General features: G+C 46.6%; 1 protein-coding gene across 6 annotated transcripts; it reads left to right on the plus strand.

The window, feature by feature from the left end:
* The first annotated feature begins 15,941 nt into the window (after nucleotides 1-15,941).
* On the plus strand, nucleotides 15,942-23,347 carry arm (armadillo segment polarity protein). 6 transcript variants are annotated; one of them, XM_006557800.3, is made up of 7 exons: nucleotides 15,942-16,144; nucleotides 17,066-17,129; nucleotides 17,210-18,846; nucleotides 18,954-19,133; nucleotides 19,214-19,516; nucleotides 20,608-20,704; nucleotides 22,206-23,347. In XM_006557800.3, exons 2-7 carry the CDS (start codon nucleotides 17,093-17,095, stop codon nucleotides 22,388-22,390), a joined length of 2,439 nt encoding a protein of 812 aa, XP_006557863.1. In that variant the 5' UTR covers nucleotides 15,942-16,144; nucleotides 17,066-17,092; the 3' UTR covers nucleotides 22,391-23,347. The 6 variants fall into 6 exon arrangements, 4 of the variants coding, with proteins under 4 accessions (XP_006557863.1, NP_001172034.1, XP_006557864.1 ...); NM_001185105.1 differs by having other exon boundaries at nucleotides 18,957-19,133; nucleotides 22,206-22,799; XM_006557801.1 differs by lacking the exon at nucleotides 15,942-16,144 and adding an exon at nucleotides 16,383-16,790.
* The last annotated feature ends 331 nt before the right edge of the window (nucleotides 23,348-23,678 follow it).

Here is a 23,678-nt window from a genome sequence, read left to right on the forward strand (position 1 = left end):
CCGGGTCCTCCGCCCCGATACCGATGCCGATGCCGATGCTGATGCCGATCCCGATGCCGATCCCGATGCCTCTTCCCCCCTCCCCCCCCCGTTCCTTCCCCGGAGGGGGGACAAACCGAGCGAGGGAGGGGCGCGCGCGGCGGACCCATAACGACGTGTCCCGATCTTACGGCGATTCGGGGACTTGGAATTTCCTACGCCCTACCCCACGACACGAAACTCGCGGGCGTTACTCTTCGGACAAAGGATCGCGCTTAAATCTTGCGAAACTCGTGCCCGTCCCTCTTCCCCTCTCGAATCTATACCGCCATCGTTATACCGTCTCGTTGTCCTCGATTTTATTATTTTTTTTTTCTTTCCTCTTTCTCTCGTCATCTTTCCTCTCGGACGATGACTCGAGTCAAGTTATCGTCGAGGGGGGATAGGATATCGTGCGAGGCGCGTATAAAGAGGGAAAGAGAAAGAAAGAAAGAAAGCGTGGAAAGGATGGCGTGCCTGTCCTTTCCCCGTCTTTATCGCGAGTTTATCACGGGGCGGGATGGGGGTGGAGGGAGGAACAAGGGGAAACCGATACGTAGAAAGGGAAAAAAGTAAGGCGAAATTAGTGTGAACTGCAAAGTGCTAAGAAGTCGCGACAGGATGGTTAGGTACACCGCTTAATGAAGATATAACGAGGCTGGCGCCCCGTGGGGTTGGCACGACGACGTCGGCACCGAGACGCCCCCTCCCCCTCGCCCACCTTCATTCCCCGACGCGGCTCGCTCGTCGTTTCTCCAGCCACCAACCAGCCCCTTTCTCAGAAGCTTCTGCTTCTGCTTCTGCTTCTCCGCCGTCGTTGGTGGCGAGGGGGGGTGCGGCGGGCCTCGGGTTACGCCAGAACACTCGTCCTCTTTACGATCGTGCGACGTGGCTCGCGAAATTCCGCGGACTTTATTCCTCTAATTACACTCGCCAACTTATGTCACTGCCACCGGAGAGAGAGAAAGATAGAGAGAGGGAGAGGGAGAGATTCTCCGTGTCGGTTAATAAACGATTCGGATACGTTGTTGGTCGGAAAAGCGGCCGATCGGCTTCCTTTGGAGAGGAAAGAGCCGTTGCTCGTAAAAGTGGTTTGCCTTATCTTATCCCGAAGAAGAAGACTATAAATTAGGCTCCGTTCAATCTCGTAGGAATAGTTGGGTTTTAATCCGCGAGGTGATCGATCGTGCCAAGGTTTATCCAGATGAATCCACGCGATACTTTCTATAGGCGTGATCTCTCTCTCTCTCTTTGCTTTGTCACCTTTTTCCTCTTACCTGGGACGGAAGAAGGAGCCTTTTTGTATTTCGCCTTGGCCGAAATTGGCGGGGATCCGTCGTCGGCGGGCCGCGGAACAACGAAACGCGAGAGAAGCGAGGAGAAGCGGGCCATATATATTTTCCCCTGGATGGCTCGGACACGGGCTCGCGTGTCTACACGCGTGAGCTCGATGCCACGTCGCGAGGAGACAGCGGGTGTCGGCCCGTACACGCACAAGCGCCGAAACGCCATCTTAATTATCGGCTCCGATTATTTATGTCGCGTCGCTCGCCAACACCGCTCGCCCACCTCGACGCTCAACCCCCCCCGACTCCCTTAATTTTTTCCGACGAATCCTCGTCTCTTTGACGACCAAGAGAGAATCTTCCATTTCGTCCTTGATACTCTCCTCTTTCTCCATTTTGACCAACTCGAGAATCTTTCATTTCGTCAATATTTTTCTTCATTTTGATGAAGAATCTTCCATTTTGTCCTTTATCTTCGTTAATATTCTTCTATTTTTCCATTTTGACGAAAAATCTTTCGTTTTGTCCTTTATTTTCGTTAATATTCTCTTTTTCCATTTTGATTAACTCGAGAATCTTTCGTTTCGTCCTTTATCCTCGTCAATATTCTCCTCTTTCTCCATTTTGACGAAGAATCTTCCAGTTTGTCCTTTATCTTCGTTAATATTCTCTTCTTTTTTTATTTTGACGAACTCGAGAATCTTTCGTTTTTAATCGAACTTTCACTCGATTAATATCCTGCTCTTTTTTCCATTTTGACGAACTCGAGAATCTTTCGTTTTGTTTTTTAATCGAACTTTCATTCGATCAACATCTTGTCCTTTTTCCATTTTGACGAACTTAAGAATTTTTCGTTTTGTTTTTAATCGAATTTTCACTCGATTAATATCCTACTCTCTTTTCCATTTTGACGAACTCGAGAATCTTCCATTTTTCTTTATCCTCGTCAATATTCTCTTTTTTCTCTATTTTGACGAAGAATCTTCCATTTTGTTCTTTATCTTCGTTAATATTCTTCTATTTTTTCATTTTGACCAACTCGAAAATCTTTCGTTTTGTCCTTTATCCTCGTTAATATTCTCCTCTTTTTTCATTTTGACGAACTCGAGATTAATATCCTGCTCTTTTCCATTTCGACGAAGAATCTTTCGTTTTGTCATTGTTTCAGGGAACGATGGAGTCGATCAATATCTTTCTCCATTTCAAGAATCTTTCGATCAAGTTAATTAATTACATATATATATATATCCCCTGGAATAAATAACAAGGATGACGGAATCGGGAACAACTTTTTCAACCGACGAAATAATCTTCCACTTGGATCGCCACTTTCCCCCGCGCCCCCGCGCTCCTTTGCCCGTTCATTTTCGAAAGAGGAGACGCGAGGATCACGCCAATTAATACCTCGAATCTCGTATCGCGTGGAAGGACGCTCCCCGAAGACGGAGGATAGAAAGGAGGCGAGTTGCCAGGACTGGAAAAGGGGACCCGCGGGGATTGATGGCCACCACCTTTAATGCCGTTTGTATGTAGCGGCGCGCGTAAGCGCCTCGCCTTACAGTAATTAGCTCAACAAACGCGCCACCCTGTCCCATCAATTGCTACCCTACGCTTTCGCTTCTCTCTCTCTCTCTCTCTCTTTCTCCCTTCCTTCCTCTCTCTCTCCAAGATTCCGCTTATACGCACGCAACTTCTGTATCTCTCCGCCCTTTACCCCGATGTTTCTCTCTCTCTGTCTCTCCCTCCTCCCCTTTCTCGAGCCCGACACTCTCACGTATCTTGAATTAAACATTCGATGCCTCCTGTCTTGGCGGCGTGCGCGCACCTCTTGCGTCGGGAATGCAAATGCAGAAACGTGGCTCCCTCCCTCCCTCCCCCTCTCTCTCTCTCTCTCTACGTGTGCGTGTACGTGTTAGGCCATCGTTTGGGCGACCAGCGGTCGCACAACGAAGAAGGGTGAACGAGAGACAGACAGAGAGAGAGAGAGGATAAGGGAGGGTGTTATCCTCGGGCGACGAATTAAAGGATACGCCGAAACCCGATTGAAAAAAACCACCGATGCGCGCATTCGTGTATAGCAAGTTCACGGCTCTCCCTTCTCCCTCCTTCTCCTCCTTCAGGATGTCCTTGTATCCCGACGATTTAAGGCCACGTGCTCGGTCGAGGAAACGAGGAACGGACGTTTCTTCACCTCTCCCGTTCTTTTTCGATTGTATTATAAATTAATCGCGAAAAGTGGGGGTGGAATAAGTTTAATAATAACGGGTCGGTTTAATAATCGCGGAATTCCGTCACGTACGCGGTGGACCACCGCCAGGCTCCCTGCCCTGCCCCTCCCCCTCGAGGGAGGAGAGGCATATTGCGCGGTCTTGATATTTACGATTGAAACAAATCAAACGTTATCAAGCATTCCGGGACGGCGATAAAGAACACAGAGGGGACGCGGAGGCATCCGTCCCTGGGGGGACGTCATCGGAAAAATCTTCCCCAGTTAACGCGCCGTCATATTTGCTCTCTTGTATCGATCTCTCGCCGATTACATCGTGTACGAATGTACGAAAACTCTTTTAAACGAAAAAAAAAAAGAAGCCCAATACCTAATCCTTGTTGTGCGAAAATCCATCTTTCCGTTTAGGAGGGATCGAGAGAAGGAACGGTGGTGGCGCGTTCCTCGGCGGAGGAGGGGCGGCGGAGGGAGGGGAAGGAAGGATGTGGCGTTCGGGTCCGCGGTGATTTAAGGGCGTCGCTTTACGTGTATCACACCGCGGCTCGTCCGTTACCGGAGAGGAGAGAGAGAGGGGAGTGGACGACCACGAAGGAGACGAAGGTCCAACGTTGTCTCTGGGACCGTTTCGCCCGTATCTATCGTACGCGGCCACGTTCGTTTGTCTTGGTGGAGCGCGAGGCCTCTGCCCGACGTATATAGCTTGGTTACACCACAGACCGCTGAAACAACGCCGGGCCCAAACGATCCAGTTGAGTTGATTTGTGACTACCAGGGTACACGCGGTCGGATGCTTTATGAACCGATCACCGTCCCTCGCCCGACCACCGTACGGGCCCATAAACGTCGCGCAAAGAGGGGGGCAGGGGGTGTATAAGGGCGTAAGGGATACCCTATCGTTAATCATTCGAGGATGAAAGGAGAAGGAGAAAGAGAGAGGAAGGAAGCGGATCGTCACGCGGATGGAAGGAACGAATTGGGGAACAATTTAGCATCCGCCTCGCGGATTCCACGAACTCGTTGCTTGCCGCGTCGATAATCTTCGCCCGGCAGACAATTCCTACGCGGCCGGCTCGATAATATATGCGGCAAAGATTCAGCAGACGATTCGTGGCGCGATACCAGAAGCCGAAGGGAAGGCTCGCTCGCTCGCTCGCTGTTTCCGAGACCGAAGTTTAAGTTAGGTTAGTCCGGCCTCGTCGTCGAAGAGAACGCGGATTTCTACGTAAACTCGCTCGCGAGATACGATCTGCGTTCGGGCCCTCCCGTTCCTCGTGAACTTCGATGCTCGACCACCACCTTATATACGTACGTAACGTATCGGTTTTTAGGTCGCTCTCGAGACTCTCCTCTCCCTTCCCTTTAATTCGATTAATTCGACTTCTCGAAGGAAAGATCCATCGTCGTTGCTGTTATTCGTTCTTATTCGAATTTTTCCCGGTCGAGAGAATCGAGAGGAGGGGCGTCGGTCACGATCCTCCGCCCTGGATCCACGAGGCAAGGTATTCTTATTATCCTGTACCCGGGCGGTGACAACCCTTATAAGGGCTGCCCTCTCCTCCTCTGGACGAGGAACGCTCGAGGTTACTCGAAAAATTTCTCCTCCCCCCTTATTAACATCGGGGCCGTTCGCGAGGCATAACGAGGGGCATTGTTGCATCCGGTTGATGGAAATTTTTCATTCGAGCGAAAGGGTTCGTTCTGGAATGGAAATTGAGGAAGGATAGTTCGGGGGATCGGTCGATTATCGTCCTTACGCGGATGACCTTGAACCTGGTGCCGCCGACTCGGGGTCGGCGTATATGCGAGCCGGTGTTTCTACTTTCTTGGGTGTTAATCACAGCCAAGGTCATCCGGGCCTCGCTCGTACAGGTGAAAGAGGCTCGGTGGAGAACGGCGCGGTGGAGGGGAGAAGAGGAGGAGGGGGGAGAGGATGGAGGGAAGAATATACACGGACACGCTGTTACGACGAACGGCCGATCCGTTACGTCGAACACTCTAAAGACCCACTTTAATCATGATCGGACGGAAAGATCGGCGCGATCGTGATCCATCGATCGCCCGGCCGGGACGTGTTTACGTGCTCGTTGGCGTCGTTACCTTATGCTAATCGATGCCTACACCTGTCGGCCGACGTGCCCCGACGTTTAAACGACTCCCCCGTCTGAATTATTCGCGGCCGAAACTGTCGTCGTCGTCTTTCTTTCTTTCTCCCTCCTCAACTCGAAATCCTTCCTTCCTCTCTCCTCGCTCCAAGAAAATGAAGGATCGAAGGAATAAAATTCGAAAGATGGTGCGTGACTCGTTATATATATCCGTGAATAATAATCGAATAAAATTTTCCTTCCCTCGAAGAAGAGAAACTCGTGTTATCGATAAAGTCGGCGAACTTGTCGAACAAAGATGCTCGACAAAGGGGACAGGAGGAGGAGGAGGAGATTCTATAAGGACGATGGGTGCCGAGTGTTGCACCAGGACGATCTAATTTACGAAAGGCGAGCGTTTCGGCCTCCTCGAGGCTAGCTTATCGGCTCGTTAGTTTTCGGTAGCCGAGCCGGCATTTAAACGAACCGTCCGTTCGTGCGCTACGCTCGCTCTCTCTCTCTCTCTCTCTCTCTCTCTTATTCTCTTTCTCTCTCGCTCCCTCGAGAGAAAGATCGGAGGTGGCTCGGTAATGATCCTTTCGTGGGTCATCAACGTTACGCCGGTGGACATGCATGCGCGGAGGCGAGTCCCTGTACCTGTACAGACGATCCGGAGGAAGGGGGTGGCAAGGAAGAGGGGTGGAAGAACGGTGGCCGGTGCATTATATGCAGAACAGGGTGCACCATAGTGCGCCCGAGCCGAGTCAAGTGGCGAAGAAGGGACGAGGGAAAGAAGAAGAAGAAGGAGAAGAAGGAGATGGGGGCTGGAGATAGGAGAGAGAGAGGGAGACTGTGGCTCGCCAACAGAGAGGGAGGGATCGGGGACGAAAAGATAGAGAGAGAGAGAGACGGAGGTAGCCAGTGGCCACTGGTCCTCTCCTCCTCGCGCCGAGGATTTATATCACGGTGCCTCTACTCTCTACGCGAGCGCGCGCGCACACACACCTGACTTATGCAAAACGAGAAGCCCACGAGAGTCCCCCAAATAAATGTCACCGGTGAAACAAAAACGTCCCTCTCCTCCCGCAAGCTCGCGCTCCACGATTCTCTACGCACGATCCACCTCCTCTAAGGAAGGTGGCCTTCCTCCCCTTCCACCCACCCAAGTTCTTCGGGCCTGGCCAGCACGAGGAGAGAAAGGGAGAACCATATTTCAGTGACGTCATTTCGGTACAAAAGCACGCGTGTAGAGGATCGCGCGAGTCACAATTTGGGGAAGGATTCGAGACTCGGCCCAGAAACTCGCGCGCGGTGACAAAGCACCTGCTGTCCCCCTCCTCGTGCGTGCATGTACGCCTCTTCCTTTCTTCTTCTTCTTCTTCTTCTTCTAACTTCTAACCTCTTGGTGGGTTAGAGTTCCCCCCTTTTTTTCTCTTCGCCTCTTTCTATTCCTCTCTCCTTCCCTCCCTCTCCCCTCTTTTCGAAACGAGTTCCAAAGAGAGATTCTCGAAAAAGAAGAGCACGGGCACGATCTCAGCCGGGGAGGAGAGGGGAGGGGTAAGAATAGTATAGGAAGGGGGACGGCGAGGAAACGGAAGTCGGGATTCCAGCGGGTACCATTGGCGCCATCTTGCCGAAAGCTCGCCAACCGACGCCGACCCGCCGTGCCTTACTCGCCTGATGTCCGGCCCTCTTCCACCGGCGGGTAACTCCCACGTCGATTTGCCCTCCGTTGCTCTTATTTTCCACCGGCTTTACCTGATTCTGACGGCCGATCGAACACCGACGTAAATATTGAGCATTTCTACGAAACGGCTGCCAAACCCAGCCGCATCTTCCTCCCGCTTATCGACAGATTCGGGGAATACCTTTGGGAAACGAACACGGCCCTCTCCTCGCGCGGGGGAGATCAGATAAAGAATACGATTTTACGTTATAACGTGTGTGTGTGTATATATATATATATGCTTGTTGGGAGGTATAGAATATTTGATTCTGCTCGAGAAGAGAAGAGAGGAAGAAAGAAGGAGGACGGTTGACTGATCGCGAAGGAAAAATTTTGGAGAGCGAGCAAGAATGGATTGAGAGGAGGAGGTTGTTTCTAATGCGAGCGGCTCACGTGGACATCGCGAGGGCTCACGCGGTGTTCGGTCCGAGCCGGTGCATCGTCTGATGAAGATAACGCCAGGCCCTGTTTGAATTACGAGCCGGGCCCGGCAATAATAAATTCCGGCAAACATTCATTTTCGTACACGCAAGTTTATGTCGTCCTTAGCAGGACTAAGCGCCCTCCACCGATGTCATTTAGCATCCCGGTGATGGTCCTAATAGCGGGCCCGGCTCCTCTCCTCCCCCCCCCCTTCGGTTCAATGGACCGGCCCCTTTACGATGATGCACACCACATCTTCTCTTGAAAGAATCGCCCCCTCTTGTTCTCCAATTCGTTATTTGCGAATTTTCGATTCGAGGAACGAGAGGTCACGAGATTCCTTTTCCTCTCTCGAGATCGTCGAGATCCGATTCTTCCTTCTTTCGGTGCTCGTGCATTCGCGGTTTGAAAAAAAGGAAGGGGGGGGAGAGTTGTTTTCGCACTAATTGGAGAGCAGTTATCGCGGTGGAGGGAGAATCGTTTCCACGGAATCGTGGATCTAGCTTGTGGATGGCGGCCGGTAAGCAAGCAAGCAAGTTCGAGCTAGCTTCGAGCAATGAAAAGCGCAACGGCGCTTCCCCGAGATAATGGCGATAAAGGGAGAAGAAGGAGGAGGAGGAGGAGGCCTGGTCCCGATTTTAATTGAGCCCCCCCGAAGAATTAAAAGAGAGATCTGCGGATGCGGGGGAGAAGAGGCGGCGACGGCGGGCGAAGGTAGGAGGAAAGGACAAGAGGAGTCGAAGGAAAGGGGGAGTGTAGGGCCAGAAAGCGTCGGGAACACCCGTGGCTACGACCAATCGCCTCCGCGGATGGAGGCCTGGCACGATGGACGGGCCAGAATTATGGGCTCCTCGCACGAGAATCGCGCGCCAACCCCCCTCTCCCTCTCTCTCTCTCTCTATCCATCCATCCATCCATCTCTCTGTCTCTCTCTCTCTCTCTCTCCCGAGAGACGCCTCGCGATTTACGCTCTCCGCGAGGATACTTCCGCGAAGATTGATCGATAAACGTCCCTCCCTCCCTCCCTCCCTCTCCTTCTTTTCGAATTTACGCGCCACCACCGTCGTCACGCGTGCGTCCAAGGCGCGAGAAATGAAACCGAGGGGAGGGGAAGGGGGATAAAAGGAGGAGAAGAAACGAAAGGGAAGGGGAGAATCTTGGAAAATTAAAAGCGGTCTCGCACGCATCCGGCCACGCACGCACGGTTTTTAAAGGGTTGTTGCGAAGGGAGGAAGATGCAAAGTTAACGGAGGGAAAGGGAGAGAGAGAGAAAGGAGAGTAATAAAAGAGGGACGGGGCAATCCCGGAGTCGAAACAAACGTTTTAATCCAGAAAACACGAGGAACTCTCTCTCTCTCTCTCTCTCTCTCGGCGCGCGCGCGAGTATCCCGGGGTAGGTGCGCGTGGGTGTTGGCGACGACGTATAATTTAAGGCTGCGAACGCAACGATTCAATTTCACAAGACCACGAAGTACGGACCGGGCTCGTATAAGCAAAACCGAGGGTCCAGCGAGGAGGAAATAATCTCTTGATTTGTGCCGCGAATAAAATCACTCGATTCATTTTCGTCCGTGCACGGCCCCCCTTATCTCGGGTGGAGGTAGCTCTCGGGCGGAGGGAAACGATCGGAAGTCTGACGTCTCTCTGCGTTTTGCGCAATATTGTCGAAAATATTCGTGTTCCCCTTACGGGCCGCCTACAGCTGCCCCTTAAATTCGTATCGAATTCGCGGCCGGGGACATTAACACGTAAGTATACGCGTGTACGTATTTCATCGGATAGGAGGAGGGGGAAGGTAGAAACGTATCTTTTTCGGAATCTTCGAATCGTTTCCAACCCGTTCCTTTCTCTCTCTCTCGCACCATCGAATATCGGATGTATATTGGGTCAGTGGAAAGTCTCTAGTCCCGTTGTCTCGGAGAGGAGCTCGATGGACGAAAATAATTCGATTGGCAGCGGATTCGATTTAACGTGAGAACCGGACCAGTTGCAACGAAGGTGAGGCCGAGGTATCCGGGGCCGAAGGATCATGTCATATATGTATATATGTATATATATATATATATATATATATAGACAGATACAGGATATAGGTGGTACACATACATACGTAGGTACGTATACACGAGGAGGCGCTCCACCTCGTCGGGGCTCATATAATTGCTGGCATCCATAACGCTGATGTATTTATGGCATTAACTCGCCTCTTTCTCGTACGCTGCCGCCCCCGACCCACCCCGCCGTGGCCATGCCCGTACCCGTCATGCAACCACAAGTAGAAATAATTGGTTGAAAACAGCGCGCTCTCAGGCGGCAATATATCCAGCTTACTCCCCGCTGTCGCATCGCTTAGATCACTTCCCCGCCACCAAAACTCGCTGCCAGCCCGCCTCCTTCGTTCTCCACCTTCTCCTCTTCTCTTCTTCCTCGCCGAGATTCTTCTTCGGAACTTCTTCTTTCGGACGGCTTCCCTTCTTCGTCGTCGTCGTCGTCGTCTACGTCCTCCTCGTCATCCTCCCTCTTCCCCCTCCCCTTTCGCTCTTCTTATCTCCACCTCACCCCGCTCATTTGAATAGCTCTTATTTATGAAAATTGAATTGAATGCTTCTCATTTATGAAGGTAATTGGTACCTGTCACGAGCCCAGGCCGTACGATATCCTACTTTATACGCGGATAAGCGGCGATAATTATTCTTGCAATTGAATTTATTTCTATAAGTCTCGTTTCCTTTCCCCTCCCCCCCTCGCTCGCATGCCGCGCTTCCCTGCGTGCCGATCGTTCAAAGAGAGAGAGAGGACGCGTCGCGTGCTCGAAGGGCGCGACTTTTCGACCGCCAAGGCGAAACTCTCTCTCTTCCTCTCTCTCTTCAGTACTCCCTCCGGGGAACAATCCTCCTCCCTTAAGGAGGAGGAGGAGGAGACTTTCCTTTCGAGCAGCAGCGATAGCCGGGGATCGGTAAACCAGAACAACGGAACTAATACTAATCTCTGATAAATTATTGCCGAATAACCAGTATTTACCGTGGCGGCATTCGTGCCCGAATAATCAATGGTGCGTAATCAATTTCTAATACTATCCCGATAATTTATCGTTAAAGCTCGGGCTAAAGTTGGGGCGAGCGCGGGGACATCGATAACGCGATCGGCCGCCTCCTTCTCCCCTTCTGCACATCCCCGATTTCTTATTTCGAATCGCCGCCTATTTTCGAAAGAGATTCCAACATTGTTATCTTCCTTCCTTCCGATCTCAGCACTCAGAAATAATTTTCGAGGAGATGGGGAGATTTCGAAAAAATCGATATCGTACTCGATCTTGCATATCGTCCGTTTTCGTTTCTCGAGATTGGCGCGACAATTTATGCGAATCGCTCTTTTCTTCGATGCCGAAAAATCATCGGAGGGGGGGAGGGAATAAGGAAAAAAAGGAAACGGTATTTGTCGCGTAACGCGAAAATTATCGGCATCCCCGATAGCAGCGTAATGCATCCAGCCCATTTTGCCAACATCAAGGCGTACGGCTTTATCTTCTTTACCTTATTAAAATTATCCGGTAGCAAGAACGTATACGATTATTCCACCTCTCGTCGTAAAAGTGGCCGTCGACTTTCGAGGCTGTAATCAACGTTCTCCTCCATTTCTCCCCCTCTTTTTCCCAAAAGAATATATATATACATATTTCTCTTCTCACCCTGTTGCAACGTAACGGAAGACGCGTGGGCCCCTCCCCCTCTCCCTCCAACGCTCGCGTTTCCCTTCGAAATCCTCGGCCTCCGAATTTTTTCCCTATCGCGATAGTCGAATATTTCGAAACGAAGAAGAAGAAGAAAAAAAGAATACATAAATGATACATATATATATACAACGAGCCACTCCCGTTTTCCTTTCCCCTCTCTCTCTCTCTCTCTCTCTCTCCTCGATATTGCGAGCCGCAAGCCAGTCGAGAGCCGAAACAGGCGAGAAGAAGAAGAAACGAGAAAACGAGAAGGGGAAGAAAAAGAGAAAAAAGAGCGTCGACAAAGTTTGGCGAAGGATTTTTCGAGTTTTTCGTCCGGTGGTCCTCCTCGGGAGGATCGAGGATCGAAGGACGGACGACGCATGCGTGGCGATAGGGCGTCAAAGAGGATCGGATGGCAGTAGGAGCGTCATCAGGGCTGCTCCGTCATTAAGCACACCGGTCGGCCGGTGTCTAATTAAGCGGGACGTTAAGTGGGGGCGTTCGATAAAGGCCAGGCCGTCCGATAAATTCGATTCGCCGGACAGCCGGTTAATACCCCGTGTTGTGTAGAGAGAGAGAGGAGAGGGGGGGGCCAAGATAAAACCGCGCGTTTTTCAGGAAGGTCTCGTTTCGCGGAGGATGACGGACCGGGGAAGTGAACGGTGGAGAGGAGGAGGGAACGTCCTTTCCTGCCTCCTCCCCCCTCTGACGTTCGTTCGTTCGGCTCGTCTCTTCCTAAGACGATCGCCTCCGTATAGGAGAGCGAAAGAGCGGAGATATGCAAACGTCTTGCCGCGAGACGGTTGAACATAACTCAGCCACACGAACGGGGCGCGCACACACCGAGCGCTGAGGACACTATAAACCTCGATACCGGGCGAATAAAATCCCGGATTTACAGTCCTGATACCGAGCGAGACGGTCCCTGTCCTGTCCCGGTGCTGTCCTGTTTGTCGCTGTCGCACGGTGTGGGTTGGCTCATCAGTGATGGCCACGTCCCGCAGTATCTTTTCCCTCGGCATCGAGTAGACCGGCCAATCTTGGACACGTACACGTATATACGCGCGCGCACGCACATACACGAGTCGTACGTACGTACGTACGTACGTAAGTACGTACGGAAATCGACGTAGCTCGGCTCGAAGGAGAGACCTTAGCCTCGAATCGTATGGTAACCGCGCCACGACGCTCTCTCTCTCTCCCTCTCTCTCTCTCTCTGTGGCTTGCGTGTGTGCGGGTTTCGCGATACTTAGAGAAACCGCTCCCTCTTATCACCCCTCCCCGCCTTCCCACCAGAACCTTGTTCGATACCATTTGAGGACCTCCAATAACCTATCCGAGCCATTCCGATAGGAGCTGTCAGCCCGCACCCACACGCTGTTGCGCGCGAGGGGCACCGGCGTGAGAGGCCGGATAAGCGTGAGCGCAGGTGTGCCGCACAAAATCGTCTGATCGACGTGCACGGGTACGTGGCTGATCTCGATGACCTTCGCCAAGGGTTTCGATTCGACGACGCCGCGGTACACGAGGCACGCCCCGGATACCATCTCTCGACGAGGTATCCTACCCTCGTATCTCTCTCTCTCTCTCTTACTCCTCCCCCCTCTCTCATTCGCTATTCTTTAGTTTTTCTTTCTATTAAATTACATTCGATTCGCAATCGATTGGAGGAGCGACGTAAGAAAGGATTAAGCGAATCGAATTTTTTTTCCAACCCGTTGGAATTTCGGGAAAGGTGAAAATGATGAATCGCGCATAGCTGGCTGACATTAGCCACGAGACCACTCCATCAACTCCGTGCCAGACACGTATACACACGTTATATATAAATGTGCGTCTGCGAAACTTCTCTCCCGAGCTTGGACTCGTTTCCTTCGCCCTCCACCTTTCCCTTGGGACCGAAAATTTCCACGCTCTTCGAGGAGGGGGGAGGGAGGAGTGGCGAAATGAAATGGTCGAAACTTCCGAACGGTTGATCACTTCCGTGGAAGGGAAGGGGAAGGGACAGGGGTGTATTATTATTCGATCGAATGGATTCGAATTTTGCGGGGGATAAAAGAGGAATTCGATAATATCGGGACGAAAGCGCGCGGTTTCATAAGCGCACCCTTATTAGCTCTGCCCTGCCTTCTCTCCCCCCCGCCCTGTTGAGAAGATGGAACGGTAAATGAGGTACGGTAACTATCCTTCCTTTCGCCGCGTAAACACGAGGCATTGCAGAATACACGGGCATTAAGCGGTGGAGAGCAGCGCGGATTCTGAGAATGCATATAATTAAGCACGTTGCATCTCCGACGGGGATCTCGTCTGTGTACGTGTGCGCGTCCAGCTTTGTGTGGCTGCTTGACTCGTTCGAGAGGCGAACGTTTGTCCGTGTGTACCTTATATAGATACGCATAAATATATGCCTAGGCCATCGTTGCCTCCCTCAGCCCCTTCGAGCTCCTCATCCCTTCTGTCTCCCTCTTTCTCTCCCCCCTCCCTCTCTCCGTATAAACACACGTACACGCTCTCTCTCTTTCTCCCTTCTCGTTCCCTCTCTCACAACCCTGGCCGAGTCTTCCCTTCCCTTTTCTTGCCCCGCGTTCAACGGTGATCTATGTATCAGCCTGTGCTCGCCGAACCGGGCAACGTGTGTCCGTCCCCCTCGTGTGCTTACTTTATTATCGGGGCTCAAATGAGAATTTATGCAGACATAAACGCTCGTGTCAGCAGCATGCCGCGTAGGTGGGGAGACACACCGTTGAACGGGCATCTGTCACCCTCTATGCTCTCTACCTGGTCTCCCCTCAAGACGGTCCCCTCGCCTTTTTTCTCGGGGACCGTGCGAAATTTAAAGAATCGACGAAATGCATTTAAAACATCGGACGGAACGGTTGGACGAACGACTCCGCCTTTTTTAAAACTGAAATGTGTGTATATATATATATATATATATATATATATTTTGCTGTTGATTCGTTCCATCATTCGATTTCAAACGAAATCGATCGATGCGCATCGATCTGCATGCGTATTGTTTCAAAAAGATCGGTTCGATTTTGGAGGGACAAGAAAGCGTGGGCTAAATAAATAAATGTTTCGTGAAAAAAGAGCGTACAAAAAATATTCTTTCGTAGGATGAATCGTCGTAAAAATGTCCGTCTGCCTCGATATAATATTTATATATATGTATGTATGTATTTATAGTCGCGAAAAGAATAATTTCTTAATTGATTTGAAGAAGATTTTTTTTTTTTTATAAAGGAGAATTGATAGATTTTTCAAAACGCGCCTTTGGTTATTATCGAATCAAGGAATAATGCGAATTTCAAATTAATATTTCATTTGTTTGATGTGTTAAATGGGAAGATAAATATTTGCTACACGCAAACCGATCGAGAAATTTTATACGCGGGAAAGCATTTCCTTTATTTTTCAAATTATACAAACGGTAGTTATATCGCTTGTCATTAATTGAAAGAACGGGCATAAATTTATTCCAGGAAGCTTTGCGCTTCGATATTTCAATATATCGGCACGATGATGTATTTCAAAACGCGTTTTCCTTTTTTCCGATTATCCGTTCAATATCAGCGTTGACATAAAATGTATCATCACTGTACGGAACGGAAGGAACGGTACCGCCATCACGCATCCGAAAATTAATCGGCGTGGGCGCAGCCGATAACGAATGGTGTTCCCGCCAAACGGCCAGTATATTTTACTTTGGACTCCGGTGTCTGTTATTTTGTGCGCATTCTAGCTGTCCAACTGCACGATTTACTCCTGAACTCGATCAGAAATTCTCGGCTACCGTGGATGGACAAATACCCACGAATCCATTAAAAAATTGCCACGTCCTAGGGAATTGTCTTTTAATTGAAATTGATCTCCCCGGCTGCGGAATATTATCCTTCAGTCTTCGTACGTGAGATATCGAGACGCATCACATGGTATTGCCAGTTTCACCATCTGGCATTCTATTTTTTCCTGACGTACCGGCTGATCGGTTAGATAGATATTCTTTTTTTTTTTCAGTCACCAAGATATGCAAACAATTAAATTTAATTAATCATTTATATGCAACGTTTATGCAAAATCATAGATCAAGTTGTAGATCGATTAATTTTTATTTGAAAAAAAAAAAAAAGAAACACGTTTGATCGTATCACTTTTTATTCTTCGCGTCGAATTACATTTATAACCTTAAAGTCGAAATGCAACGAGTAACTGATTTATACGAGTGCTTTAAAATAGACGTATAAAAAAGAAACAAGAATACAAAAGAAAGTAAATTAGTTATAGAATTACCGGAAATACGGTAAACGGGTTTCAGTTAGATACGATCGAGTATTCGCAAAGGGTAAAAATCGATAAATATTCTTCTCTACGGACAACCAGCTAATCGAGGTTGAGTAATATGGATATTGAGCACCTCTGCAATCTCGTCGAATCAGTTCAGTCGACAGGTGGCGGTAGAATCGAAGGTTCCGCGTCGTTTTCCGCCATCTTTAGTTGACGGATTCGAGGCAAGAAAGGCCAAGAGCTTCGTACGGAGAAGAGATAGGTGGATTGAACGTCGGGGGCAAAAGGGAATTTAGTGGATCGAGCGTAAGGTAGTGAATAATTCGTGTCTTTGTTCGAGCACGATTCACGAAATCGCCTTCGGTCGATCCTCGCGATACGGTAAGCGCAGTATAATTTTATCATTCGCCATTACATCGACCGATAGGGAAAAAATTGTCATTTCCGTGACGGCGGTGTTTACGCTGGGTGTGTCAAAGTGTTCTTCCTCTCTCTCCTTTTCTCGTTCGCTTTCTCTCTTCCATTAGTGTATCATAGTCCAGCACTCTTGTGTGTTGCCCCTTCCTTCCGTTCTCGCTTCCCTGCCACTCTCCGCTCTCCACTCTCCGCCGCTCGTGGATCCTCGGAAAATGGTGATGCATTGCATTCTCAGAGCCTTTGTTGTGCCGCACGCCCACGCGCGTCCCTCTACCTTTGGAAATCGAGCATCTTTCGCGCCTTGTGTGCATCTCTAGACACGATTTCCTACCGGATTCGATCGAATCAACGCGGCCCCCGCTCGTGTTCCAAAATAAAAGTGGAAGCTGCAACAACGCTCAGAGGAATCTTTCGATCGTGCCCACATTCCATGTAGTTGCATCCTCCTTCCATTCTTCGTGATACAGTGCACTGACCCTACGCGCGTCGTGGCGTCTTTGAAACTTTGAACGAGAAGATTAAACCTTCCTTCCTTCGTCGTATCGAGGAGATTTTTTTTTTTTTTTCTTAAGTTAATCTTGTGCCAATCGACGAGAGGTGTCCAACTCCAGTTCGTACTATATTTCTGTATTTCCTTCCGCGCTATTCACGCTACATTGAATGCGTTTGAAACATCGTGTTAACACGATGTTCGTTCACATGTTTAAATACATTATCATATATTGTAACGTTTTGTGTATTAACGTTTCCTTCTTCTTCCTTTTTCATATTAATATTATACACTTCTTATTACGTTTCTTGTTGTCGTGACAGGTTTATCACAAATGAAAAGTGACAGTTTTTAAAAATTGTATATATAGCATGATTTCTTTTTTTCTATTCTAGGTGTGGGTAGATTCTCCCGTAGGAGCCATGAGTTATCAAATGTCATCGAATCAATCTAGACCAAGTGAGTAATTCTTGTATGTTATTCGTGTTCAAAAGTTATCCAAACAATTTGTATTGATTTGTGCAAAATTAACTTTGTAGTGTCTCACGGAAATTATCAAGGTTTGGGTGATTTACCCATGGGTTCTGCCAAAGAACAAACTTTAATGTGGCAACAAAACTCTTATCTGGGTGACTCCGGAATTCATTCTGGTGCCGTCACCCAAGCACCATCTTTATCGGGCAAAGAAGACGATGAGATGGAAGGTGATCAATTGATGTTTGATTTGGATCAGGGATTTGCTCAAGGTTTTACGCAAGATCAAGTCGATGAAATGAACCAACAATTGAATCATACAAGATCTCAGCGTGTTCGGGCGGCAATGTTTCCAGAGACATTGGAAGAAGGTATAGAGATTCCCTCCACTCAGTACGATCCAGCTCAACCTACCGCTGTTCAAAGATTGGCAGAACCAAGTCAAATGTTGAAGCACGCAGTTGTCAATTTGATAAATTATCAGGATGACGCAGATCTTGCAACGCGCGCGATACCGGAATTAATAAAGTTGTTAAACGACGAGGATCAAGTCGTTGTGTCTAAGGCAGCGATGGTAGTCCATCAACTTTCCAAGAAGGAAGCTTCTCGCCACGCCATAATGAATAGCTCGCAAATGGTGGCTGCCCTGGTCCGTGCCATTTCAAACAGTGACGACCTCGAATCGACGAAGGCAGCGGTCGGCACGTTGCACAATTTGTCTCATCACAGGCAAGGTCTGCTGGCTATTTTCAAGAGCGGCGGTATACCAGCTCTCGTGAAGCTTTTGAGTTCTCCGATGGAATCGGTCCTCTTTTACGCGATCACGACACTGCATAATTTACTCTTGCATCAGGATGGTTCTAAAATGGCTGTACGACTCGCAGGAGGGTTACAAAAGATGGTTGCCCTGCTTCAACGGGACAACGTGAAATTCTTAGCCATAGTAACCGATTGCTTGCAAATTCTTGCGTACGGTAATCAAGAGAGCAAATTAATCATATTAGCTTCCCAAGGGCCGATAGAACTGGTACGCATTATGCGTTCCTACGATTACGAGAAGCTTCTATGGACGACATCGAGAGCATTGAAAGTGTTGTCCGTTTGCCTTAGTAATAAACCGGTGATAGTCGAGGCTGGTGGCATGCAAGCGCTTGCCATGCATCTCGGTAATCCGAGTCAAAGGCTCGTCCAAAATTGTTTGTGGACGTTACGAAATTTATCGGACGCTGGCACCAAGGTCGACGGATTGGAGGGTTTATTACAAAGTCTTGTACAAGTTCTTAGCTCTACCGACGTGAATGTCGTCACATGTGCCGCTGGTATTTTGTCTAACCTGACTTGCAATAATCAACGTAACAAAGTAACGGTATGTCAAGTGGGAGGTGTTGACGCTCTTGTGCGTACGATCATCTATGCTGATAGCCGGGAGGAGATCAGCGAGCCAGCGGTATGCGCGCTCCGTCACTTAACGTCACGCCACGTGGAGGCAGAAATGGCACAGAATTCTGTCCGCCTAAATTATGGAATTCAGGTTATAGTAAAACTTTTACACCCGCCTTCGCGTTGGCCGTTGGTTAAAGCGGTGATAGGATTAATTCGCAATCTGGCGCTTTGCCCCGCGAATCACGGCCCGCTGCGCGATCACGGCGCGATCCATCATCTGGTCAGGCTTCTGATGCGCGCTTTCCCCGAAACGCAACGGGTGAGCATCGCTATTCGATTGCTATTTTATTCTTATTTCTCGTTCTTTCTTACCGTACCGATATCGCCCTGGAATGCGAGAATAAAGAAAGATTGATTCTTCTTTAGCAGCAACGCTCGTCCGTGGCAAGCACCGGAAGCCAGCAAGCGTCAGGCGCGTACGCAGACGGTGGTGTACGAATGGAGGAGATAGTGGAGGGTACTGTGGGCGCGCTTCATATCCTCGCAAGGGAATCTCACAATAGGGTCATAATTAGATCTCAGAACGTGATTCCGATTTTCGTACAGGTAATTCATTAACTAATTCACTTTTCTTTTTAATAAATTATCTGTTGATGTATTTAAATTCTTTCTTTCTTTTCTCGTAGTTATTGTTCAACGAGATTGAGAATATTCAACGTGTCGCTGCAGGCGTGCTCTGCGAGCTCGCCGCGGATAAGGAAGGTGCCGAAATGATCGAGCAAGAAGGTGCTACAGCTCCTTTAACAGAACTGCTTCACTCAAGGAACGAAGGTGTCGCGACATACGCGGCAGCTGTCCTGTTCCGCATGAGCGAGGATAAACCACAGGAATACAAGAAACGGCTGTCCATGGAACTTACCAATTCTTTGTTGCGCGAAGATACGAATCTTTGGAATAACGCTGACTTTGGGATGGGTCCAGATCTACAGGTACGGGAAATTATTCACGATTGTACCGATTGCATGTTGTCTCGCTTATGTCGTGGTTAAATTTATCTCGTTCACAAAACACTTTGTAACATAGCCCCCCCCGATTTTTGGTTTTCTGTTTTCATCTGGCGGCATGTGCTGCTGCGATAATATAAAATTTTCATTCACGCTATTATTTACCGTGCCAGCTTTGAAAATAGATTGCAAGAATCCGTGAGCCGAGAAATTGCGAAACAATTCGTCATAGGTTCGTATAATTGTTCAATTGATTCAACTTCCTTTCTTTTTTTTTTCTTTTTTTTTTTTTTTTTCACATTTTGGTTACATCGTGTTAAGTAAATTGAGCCACGAGGGCATAATAACGATATCGTAATTTTTAATTTCTCGACTAGTAACACAGGCACGTGCGTATATATCTTTCCCTCATGTAAGTTTAGAAATGTATACCTAGATAGATTTGCAAATGTGAATGTCATCCATTATTCCACTTTGCACAATTTAATTAATATCGCTTTTATATTTATATATTGAATCAATTAGAAAGTAAAAATCCAAGTATACAATTGACAAGAAACTTTCACCCATTATCGATATACGATTATGAGAAATATTGTCCATGTGTTCATCATAATCTAACTTAACGAAATGAGAATGTACAATTTTTACATTCACTGCAAACACAAATCCCATGTTTACGCACCTATTACACCCATCGTAAGGGGATTCGTAAGATCATCGTGCCTAATGGAAGCAATGGAAATCTGTATTGACATATTTGTACAGCGATTATCTTTACCGAGATATATATATATATATATATATATATATATATATATATATATATATATATTCTTCATTTGCAACGTTATGCATGAGAATGCGTTTCGTTATTCACCATCCGTGTTCCACGACATGCACAACACCCTCCTTTAGACCGAGAATTACGACATCCGCGAATTAATCTATTTCTTGAGACTATTCGCGTATTCGACGTATATTGAAAAACGACCATTTTCTCTGCGCGGACTTGTCGGTGATACTGCTGTTGAAGAATACGTTTTGTGTTGATCTGAGCTACCTAATCTCTTCAGGACATGCTTGGCCCTGATCAAGGCTATGATGGTATGTATGGACAAGGACCCCCTAGCGTACACAGCAGCCATGGAGGCCGAGGGTATCAACCGCAAGGTAAGTTACACGAATCCTTATCCTTTTTTTTTTTTTTCTTTTTTTATCCAAAGTTATTGCTTTCGGACGATCGATAGAATCGATCGGGCGTAGATGATGAATTTTTACGAGGGGGGAGGGGATAATAATGTTTTTTTCGCGTTTTGTTTGAACGGTGCGTTCTTCGAAATTTTTGATTTTTCCTGCCTTTGTATAACCCACAAATCATCCTATCACTATTTGAGAGAATCAATTGGTATTGGTAATGCGGATTTATGTGTTTTTTTTCGTGTTTCTTTTTCTCTCTCTCTCTCTTTCTCTCTCCTCTACAACCTTTTCCCCTACTTGTGCGGTTTACGCGAGAGTTAAATATTTTTTTTTTAACCCTTTTCTTTTCTAAAAAAAAAAAAAAAAAAACAATCGATCATAAGAAGAAAGCAATGCATTTAATTTCTATGTTATTTTAACAGCAGCTTAACCCACGGACTTATATTAAAGTACAGGCTATCAACAGTATCTCGCAGTAACATAGGTGATACTCAGCTCTTACGTACTTGTTCTGTTATTATCTGCTTTGTTATTAAATCGCTATGTGTCGCTACATGTCTTTTTTACAGTGCTTTATTTTTTTTTTTTTTTTTTTCTTTTTTTTCAATTCACGTAAAATTCTTTATTTTGATTTTTTTTTTTTACTGTATTTGGCAAGTGTTGGGCGCGCAGACACATACACATATACATATACACATACGTATATATACATATGAATATACATACACACATTGCACGTTTTATGAATGTATTTTTTTTCCTTTTTTTTTTTTTACTTTCTAATTTCTTTTTTTTTTTTTTTTTTTTTTTTTGTCAAAAACATAACGGATTCGTCGTAGCGTGTTTTTTAATTTTCTTAATTTATCTTTTTAAAGTTTTATGCATGGTATATATATTTGTATCTTTATCATCTTTTCTCTAAGTGATCGTACTTTGTGGTGGAAAGAAGCATAGATAAGTATTCGTAAGTAATTAGATAAGATACGTTATTTTGCCATCGCGGAATAATAATAATAATAATAATTTAATCTGTTCTAATATAATCGGCGCGAAATATGCGATTTAAATTTTTTTCCTTCCTCGTGGCTGTCACATTATCTCTTTATCTCCTTTCGAAATTCAATCTAATTGGTTTTTTATCTTGCCCTGTTATCCGTTAGCGTGTATCGTTGACTTGATTGATCAAGTCGTTAAAAGGGATATATATATTAAAAAAAAAATCCAATCGATCGAAGCGATCGTTCATGTTTTATCACGCGGAAATAGAAAAATTAAAAAAATTCGACAATTTGGAGAGAAAGAAAAGCGCGCGAAATAGTTCGAACGTTTTTAACGCTTACGATTTAAAGACAGACATCGATCAATGTAGTAGTTTCTTGTCGATTAAAACGCGTAGAGTTTTTTTTTTTGTCACGCGGAGAGAGGCGCGGTTTTTACAAACAAAATTTATCGTTACGAATTTTGTACGAAACAGGTTATGACCAGATACCAGTAGATTCGATGCAAGGGTTGGAAATAGGTGGAGGGTCGACGTATGGCGCGATGGACACTATGGACGTGGCGCACGAGGGTGACCTGAGTTTCGATCATTTAGGAGAGCTTCCTGCACCGCCACAAGATAATAACCAGGTTGCAGCTTGGTACGACACCGATCTCTGAGAAATGTGCCAGCATCGTATCTCGCCAAGAGAAACGAATCCGTGAGGCTCTTGAGTAATTTCAATATAGACTAGTATTGAAATTACTAGCTTTGAGACTAGTATTGAAATTACTATTACTAGAAATCACTCGTTTCGGGGTTAGCGGTATAAATGGACGCTCGACTTTCTTTCTTCTTTTTTCTCCCTCCTTTTTTTTCCTTTCTTTTCTCTCTCTCTCTCTCTTTTCCTTGCGATTCAATAAAGATGCGCATTTCGAGGAAGGTATATGTGACGTAGCAAAAGGTAGCCGTGTGATCGACAATGGCGAGGCAATGTCGGCCAGGATGTCGAAAAAACAAATGATAACGATGATCGTTCGAACGAGGTGCGATATTATTGGATAAATCATCGTTGATTAATTAAATCAGTATTATATATCGTGTGTGTATATATATATATATATATATTTCGTATATATATATATATATATATATATATATGTACTTCCACTTTGTTGGATTTTTTATTTGACGAATAAAATTTGTCGTCGTTTCGTTATTACATCGACATTTAGCCAGCATTGTTTCGACGTTGCCGATTGTTCGAGTTGTATTATATAAATTCGTGAAAAAAAAAAACCTATCTGCGAATCGCGATTATCTATGAATACCGCCAACACCGAAACGATAGTATCATTCTTGAGTATCAGTGAATTACAATCAAGTATAAATATAAATGAATATCAATGAACTTTCGCATTACGTATTTTACAGGGTAGTTATACTTAATTTTTATTATTATCATTAACGTAGCTACGCAATCGTGGCGGTACTTTGCCTCGTTCGATGCTCTGTACGCGCCTCCGATCGCTGTCGATGTATTAGACCTAAGTGAGAGACACGTAATTCATACACACCATGTATATGTATCATTTAATTGTTCATACGAATAAACTGAACGATTAAGTATTATTCAATCTTTCGACCGAGCTGGTTCCATTCTCACCTTCTTTTTTTTGATTCTCCTTTGGATGAAATTACAAGAAACTCAGATGATATTTGTAACTATTTCAATAAGTACGTACGAAAAGAATTAATTTTTAAAAAAACTCGAGAATGTCGAAACTCCCAAAGATTATTATTAAAATTACAACAGATGGATAGAATCCCTTTAATTTAACGAAAAACAAAAACTTCCACGATAAAAATCTTGAGAATAATTTTATCGATTGTTAAAGAAGGAGATAAAACTATCTATCGTAATATTAAAAAAAAAAAAGAAATTAAATAATTTGCAGAAGGATGACG

The sequence above is a fragment of the Apis mellifera genome, linkage group LG13 (genome assembly GCF_003254395.2).
Source record: "Apis mellifera strain DH4 linkage group LG13, Amel_HAv3.1, whole genome shotgun sequence".
NCBI lineage: Eukaryota > Metazoa > Arthropoda > Insecta > Hymenoptera > Apidae > Apis > Apis mellifera.

Coding starts and splice junctions, on each gene's coding strand:
- arm (XM_006557800.3), top strand. CDS start 17,093: ATGAGTTATCAAATGTCATCGAATCAATCTAGACCAA. Junction 17,130..17,209: donor ATCGAATCAATCTAGACCAA/GTGAGTAATTCT, acceptor TTAACTTTGTAG/TGTCTCACGGAAATTATCAA. Junction 20,705..22,205: donor CCGAGGGTATCAACCGCAAG/GTAAGTTACACG, acceptor TGTACGAAACAG/GTTATGACCAGATACCAGTA.